General features: G+C 35.4%; 1 protein-coding gene across 1 annotated transcript in view; it reads left to right on the top strand.

The window, feature by feature from the left end:
- CATSPERB (catsper channel auxiliary subunit beta) overlaps window positions 1-7,616 on the top strand; it is a 77,558-nt gene that overhangs the window by 45,236 nt on the left and 24,706 nt on the right. The window contains exons 18-20 of the mRNA XM_019642297.1: window positions 857-1,044; window positions 3,016-3,351; window positions 6,731-6,870. Coding sequence (XP_019497842.1) covers window positions 857-1,044; window positions 3,016-3,351; window positions 6,731-6,870 — 664 coding nt within the window. The remainder of the gene's footprint in view (window positions 1-856; window positions 1,045-3,015; window positions 3,352-6,730; window positions 6,871-7,616) is intronic.

Raw genomic sequence — 7,616 nt, 5'->3', positions numbered from 1 at the left:
CTACAGTCACAATATTCAATGAGAGATCTTGTTTGTTACTGTCATTCCCATTCCTTTTCGTTTAGAATCAGAATAAAGTTGTATTTCAAATATCTAAAAAAAAAATAGATTGTTTTTCTTGATTATCAAGTACATGTCCATTGTAGAAATTTCTTAAGACACAGATAAATATAAAGAAAATTGAAATCATGACTGTTAACACTTTGATAAATTACTGATTAGTCCTTTTAATATGCATTTTAACATTTTTTACCTTGCTTCTTTCATTTAGACATTATATATGACTATTTTCCTTATGTAATTGAAAACTCTGTAAATACCATTTTAATAGTTGCATATCGTAGATCATCTATTAACATTTACTTAATTTTCCTATTGTTGACATCTCTTATTTCAAATTTTTATCATAATACCGTGATGGACATCTTTGTGTGGAAAGATTCTTGCACCCTTTGTTTCAAGTGATTTTCTTAGGATAGAGCCCTACTTGTAGACTTATGAAATCAGAGGAGAAACAAATAATGCTATAGCTCTTAATGAATAATATCAAATTGCTTTCTGGGAAGTATGCATCAATTTACACTCTCATCAGTAGTGAATGAATGCCTTTCTCCACTCAATTCTTGCCACTCCTGAACCCTGTCATTTAAAAATCTTTGCTAATTTGATAGGTGAAAAGTTGTATCCCATTGCTATAATTGGCATTTCATTGATTAACTAATGAGGTTGAAGAACTGTTAATCAAATATTCATTTGTCAGCCATTTGTGGTATATTTTGTTTGTAAATTATGTATTCATAAATTTGCTCATTTAAGCCACAGTTTTATCCAAATTCCTTAATGTGTGTTTGTTTAGGAAAACCGGAACAGCTTACATAAAAAAAATATTGCAACATAAAACTTCTGAAGGATTTTTGTCCTCAGTTATTGCAGAAATGGTAGACCCTTTTGGAATAGAAGATGTGAGTGAGAGCTCTTGTTTGTCTAGTTCTCTTTCCATCAATCAAGAGGGAAACTTCTGTAATCTTACTCTTCAAATGCAAAGTAAGTATAATAACATAACATGCCTCTTGTGGCTAGTAAAAATGAAGTTATTTGAGAAGACTGTTCAGTAGATTTCAAAATTTAGTCCAACTGGTAATCTACAGAAGTCTACATCTACTAAAGACTAGAGGAATTTTTCATTTTTGATATAATTAAACCTTGCTATGACATCACTGATATTTCATCAATAGTAGGACCTATCATTTATTCCCACCTTTTTGTATTAAACAGTATTCAGGAGAAATGAAAGAAAATAGGAAGTCCATGCAGATTTTGCTCTCCATAATAAAATAACTTTGAATCACTGTTATGTAGGATATTTGTATTTCAAAGGATAATATGATAGGTACATAGTAAAAGCTAGTATAATTCATTGTAAGAATTTGAGTTTTACTCCAAGTAAATGGGAAGCCATTGGAGGGTTTTGAGCAGAAAGTGACCTAATTGGACTTAGGTTTTAACAAGATCACTTAGGCTGCTGTGTTGAGAATAGACTGGGCAGGTAATGGCGAGAAGGCAAGAAGGAAAGCAGAGAAATCAGGAGGCTATTACAATAATGGGGTGAGGGATCATATTAAATTTAAGATGCCTGTTACTCATCTGAGTAGAGAAATAAGGTAGATATTTGGTAAGACAAATGTGGAGTTCAGTAAAGACATCTGGACTGGACAGGTAAATTTGAGGGCCCGCATATGTGTGATAGTTAGTGTTATGACACTAGATGAGATCACCTGGAAAATGAATGTAGATATAGAAAGGAAAAGATCTGAGGTCCAATCGCTGGCATTCCAACAATTAGTGGTCCAGGAGATGGGGAAGAAGCAGTCAAGGAGATTGGATGATCTGCTCTGAGGAGAACTGAGTGAAGATGTTTCAAGGAGAGAGGACTCCTGTTAGATGCTATCAATGGGTCAAATAAGATGAAAAAAGAAAGATCCCCTGGCCAGGGGATCTGTGTGAAAGTCGTTGGTAACCTTGACAAAAGCTGTTGTTGGGTAGAGTAATGTAGACCAAAGTCTGATTGGATTAGGTTCAAAAACTTAGGAGAGGAGAGGAATTGAAGACCATGAATAAAGGCAGCTTAAGGAATTTTGCTCTAAGGAGGAGGAAATTATGTGGCAGTTGGAGGGAGTGTAAGAAAGGATTTTTGTCTAAAATGGGAGAAATTAGAGCATGTGTGCGTCATAAAGGGAATTATGAGGTTCCTTCTAACTACTACTATTTATTTTTTTCAGAATGAGGTGAATATTGTTGATATGTTCTAAGACCTATTAAAAGCATTTGATAATGAAAAAAGAAACATTTGATAATGATTCCCTCCCTTTCCTTGAAACAGCCTTCTTTTGGTTTTCCTCATATTCTATGTCATGGATTTTTTTCCAGTCATTTCTTCTCTGTCTGCTTTGTGGAATCATTTCCCCTTCCGTTCCTTAAATGCCAATGTCCCTTATGCCCTAGAGCCTCTTTTCGTCTAAATCTTCATGCTCTCCTTAAACAATCAATTATTCATCCATTCAGTAAATATTTATTGAACATCTTCTATATAATAGGCAGATTTTTAGGCACTGGGGAGACACTGGCCACATTATCCCTCTCTTGTAGAATCACAATAAAGATTCTAGGTTTTTAAGGCTTTTGGCAGTTTTACAAGGTCTGACAATTAAGTTTGCAAACTCATCCTAGAAAAAGTGCTACACACCTCATTGCTGAATATCACTACAGTCCCCTTTGATGTACTCCCCTGGGGAAGCTATGCACCGACGCCAGCGCCTAGTTCACCCCTCAAAGCAATTTTGGAACTCTTTTTCTGGAATGGCCATCAGAGCTGTCATTGCATTACCCTTGATGTCCTGAGTGTCATCAAAATGTCTTCCTTTCAATATTTCCTTTACCTTTTCCTTTATCCTCCAGGATGCTTGGAGAACATTGGCTCTTTTATTTTATATCAAATCATTCCTGTTTTAGCTCCAGGTGTTGTTAGTTCCTCATTCCAAGATTCGGATATAGAGAAGACTGTGGTGATCCCGGGTTACAGCAGCTTCCTGATCACACGCATTGTAGATGCTAAGAATGCTTTAGCTATTGCTACCATGCCCAGAAGAATACCCAACGGTATGACTTTTGTAAAAGACTCCTGGTTCTTATACAACTTTGGGCAGAGGAATGGCCGAACATGGACTATATATGCAAAACCATGCAATTATTGGTTTCAGCAACATGACGATTCACTATCCCTCAATGTCCTGAAATACATTGATCTGGGGAAATCGCAGTCTTTAAAAGTCAAGGTCATACCTAATAAAAAAGGTAAGTTTATTTTTATTGGGAAACATCAAAAGGCAATGTGTTTGCTTTCCTTGAATGTGAAATAACAGTCTTTGATATTTTCTTTATTTTTGGTTTCCATAGCATTCTACTAATACTAGTATTAGCTTCTAATTATTGGGCACTTACTATGTGCAATGCTCTATATGAAGTGATTTTTTTATACATCTTTTAATTTTATGTTTATAACAACCTTATAAGGCTAGACTATAATCCCCATTTTACAAATGAGGAAAATGAGGTTAAGTTAGCAGCCCAAGTTTACAGGGATTTTAGTTTGGATTATTGCTTTCCTCTGAAAAGAAAACCTTTCAATTACCTTGAATTGTTATAATTATTTTAAGTGTTGAAATATAATTCTATACTTTCCCCCATTTTTCCAGATATTTATTTATTATAAAAGTAATAAAACTTATTAACAATGATGGAGAAATGGCATAATGGAAAAAAATACAACAAAAACTTTCAGGAAATAACTGAGCTAGAAAGAAAGAAGAGAAAGGTGGAAGGAAGGGAGGGAAAGAGAAGAAAATCTTGTCACCAGAAATGAAGAGGTGACAAGCCAAAAAACTAGCTAATATGTGGCTCTCTGAAAGACATGAGGCTCAGATGTAGACTATATAGGCAGTGGATGGATTTAATGTCCCAGCCTTGGCAGAGATGTGGCTTTGGGCCTTTCCACTTTTTGATAGCAAACTGGAACTGAGACCATTAAATAAAACTGGTACCGTCTATGAAGAAAGGATTAGTAAAACTCTACATACCAACCCCAAAAAAAGAGCTAGGGAGGTTATCATCTCCATGGGGTGCAAAGTGAAGAAAAAGAATCTCCAAAGAAACCCCAAACTCCAAGACAGTGTAACATTAGAGAGTACCCACCAGATGCAGGAATCTTAAGCTGAGAAATAATTATAATCCCTGGGCACCAGCATAAGCCAGCACAAAACCCTCTGTAGGAATATTTTCATAACCCAGGTAATATGGACTTCCATGGAAAAAAAAATCATTGAGCATGAGTTGAGGAAAATAATTTTAAAACTATGTAAGGAAACAACCCAACAGGCATAGGAAATTTAATCTCCAAGAATTTGAGATAATAGAAAAATCAGAAGGACACTATAAAATAAGCATACGTAAAACTCCTAAAGAGAGGAAAAAAGATACATGAACCATAATGAAAGGACAAAACACTATTTTTAAAAGAGGCTTATTTGGAAAACAGAACCAAATACAATTTATATAAATGAAAATCATAGGCTTTGAAAAAAAAATTGGAAGACATCTATTTCTATTTCTGTCATACTGTGAACTAAATATCCTAAAAAACTTCTTTCTGAAACCCTTAGAATTCTTTCTCATGATTATAATACTATTTGTCCATATTTCTTTTAAGTAATTTTAGAATATTAATTTTATGGGCTTAACTTTCTATTTAATTCTTTAATTTATCTAGATTTTGTTTTGGTGTATTGTATATGGTTAACTAGTTGTTCCAACATCATGTATTGAACAGTGTATCCTTTCTTCACTGATTTCAAAATATGACTTTATCCTGGTATACAATTTACCTATTATTTTTACCATTTCTAGATTTTAAAATTCTGTTCCTTTCTTATCTCTTTATATTCCGGCCCAAATCCCACAATGTTCTAATTATTTTAGCTTTAAAATGTACCAAATTAGTTGTTAAATGGTGCAATCAGTTTTACTCATTGAGCCTGATGGAACCAAATAGTAATCAGCAAATCAACTCAATTGCCTTCTTGTGAAGAAAAGCCTAGTTCGTGCTGCTAAAGGAATGTCCCTGGACGAGCCACATCAGCATCACCTGGATGCTTATCAGAAATGCAGTTCTTTGTGGTTCCATACGAATTTTAGGGTTATTTTTTTTTCTGTTTTTGTGAAAAATCCCATTGGAATTTTGATAGGGATCTCATTGAATCTGTAGACTGCTTTTGGTAGTATGGACATTTACAATATTAATTCTTGCAATCTGTAAACATAGGTAAAGAGGTTCTTAGACCCGATTTAAACGAGGAGGGAATTCCCCACACAGCAAGCAATGTTCCAGACACCAGCTGGCTATCCTACAATTTAACTAGTTGAGACACTGTCTACCCAGAGATAGGATCAGATTCCACGGGTTAAGGGTTCAGTCCCACAAAACTGCCTCCAACCGCTCACACACACACACTTCAGATTCCAGTGGCAAGGCCAAACTGTTTCCTGTGCTCCTTACTGACTGGCTACAGGTCGGAACAATAGAAAAATCAGAAGGACAATCTGATTTTTCTCCTCGGGTTCGAAATAGAGGGTAGAATGCTGGTTGCCAGGGGCTGGGGGTGGTGGGGGGGAAAAGGGCGATGTCAGTCAAAGGGTACAAACTTCTAGTTATAAAATGAACAAGTTCTGGGGATGTATAGCATGGTGACTACAGTTAATAATGCTGTACTATATACTTGAAATTTGCTAAGAGAGTACATCTTAAGCATTCTCACCACACACACACACACACACACACACACACACACACACACACACAGATAAGTATGTGAGGTTGTGGATGTGTTCATTAACCTAGTTGTGGTCATCATCTCACAGTGTACACGTATATCAAATCATCACCTTATACACTTTAAACGTACACGATTTTATTCATCAATTATACCACAATAAAGCTAGGAGGGGAGGGAATGTGGACTATCAGCCCCCACCCCAGACCTGCTAAATCAGAATCTGCATTTTAAGAAAATCCCCAGTGATAGTCTAGGAAGCACTGGCCGGGCCACTCTGGCTGAATGGCAACTGCTGCAGGTGAGACTTGAGGCAAATCAATTACTCCTTCACATCCCTGATTTACTGATTATTAAAGATGGCACTTAGACTACATGGTCTTTCAAATCTCTTTTTCCATTAAATGTCTCAGTATGGAGAGACTGCAAACAGGTGGCCCACAGGCAGAAATTGCCCTGGTGTCACTGAGTTAACTGCCTAGGGGTTTTCTCTTGGTGACAGCAGTTGCCTAACAACCCTTTACATTGAGCATGCACTCTTCAGCTCTCTGCCAAGTTATCCAACTCAGTGTGACCTAACTGACTGATCTTTCTATGCATTTGGGAACCTGGCTGAGGAATGAAGGGTGTTGGGCAGCAATACTTCCGGGAGAAAATATTTGCGAAGTTAAATGTTTCTAAGAACTATTAAAGTTAACTCTATGTAGATTCCTAACTATACTTTTGCAGCCATTAGGCAGCCTTCGTAAAAGGCTCCATAGATGCTCTGGAATCCTGACTAGCCCATCATTATTAAAGTGTTTAAATGTTTCATGATTTAATATTAACCGTCGGCCTTGTTTCTGTAGGTATTCGAACCCTTGAAATACCGCTACTGAAAGTCATTGTTGGAAACCCAACTTTGTTGGAAGTTAATGCTGAAGGCTTTTTTGATGATACTGATAGTTATCTAATGAAAATTTCTGCAGCTAGCAAAGCTTTACATCAAGTAAGATTTTCTTTAAAAAAATGTATGAATTATAGAAAATTTAGAATATAAGCTGAGGAAAAGAAGGAAAAATTATACATCATCCTACCTATGAAGGATGACTAAGTACAATATTTTTAGCATTTTGGGTATTCTGGAAAGGCAGTGTGACAACGGAATAGAGGTTAAAAGGATGAGCTGTAGAAAGGACTACTTGAGTCAGATCTCATTTCTGGTACTGTCTGTGTGAACTTGGCAAAGTTACTTTACTGAGGCTAAGTTTCCTCATCTATAAAATGGGGATGGCAATAATAACACCTACCTCATAAGATTGTTCTGAGAATTAAATGTGATAATTCAAGTAGGGTGTCTAAAACATTGCCTGGCACGTAAAAAATACTCATTCACTATGAACTTACAGTATTTTCTTTTTTTTTTTTCTAAAACTGAGAGGGCATTGTATATACACTTTAAAAAGTTTTCTTCTTCCACTTAACTACACATTTTAATCCCTTTGAGTCAATAAATACTTTTCTACATAGTCTAAAATTTTTTATCATGAAAACTTTCAGATATAGACAAAAGTAGAATTTCCATCTATCTCTCTATGTACATTAAAAGTAAACAGTAGTCAAAATATTGCTACTTTTGTTTTATCACCCCTATTTAATTTTGTTTATACCCTAATATATATATATATATATATATATTTTTTTTTTTTTTAAAGACAACCCTCTTTTTTTTTAGATTTTTTTTTAATTGGGGAA

Source organism: Hipposideros armiger, unplaced genomic scaffold, assembly GCF_001890085.2.
Source record: "Hipposideros armiger isolate ML-2016 unplaced genomic scaffold, ASM189008v1 scaffold_67, whole genome shotgun sequence".
Lineage (NCBI taxonomy): Eukaryota > Metazoa > Chordata > Mammalia > Chiroptera > Hipposideridae > Hipposideros > Hipposideros armiger.
This window is presented reverse-complemented; position numbering and strand designations above follow the sequence as displayed.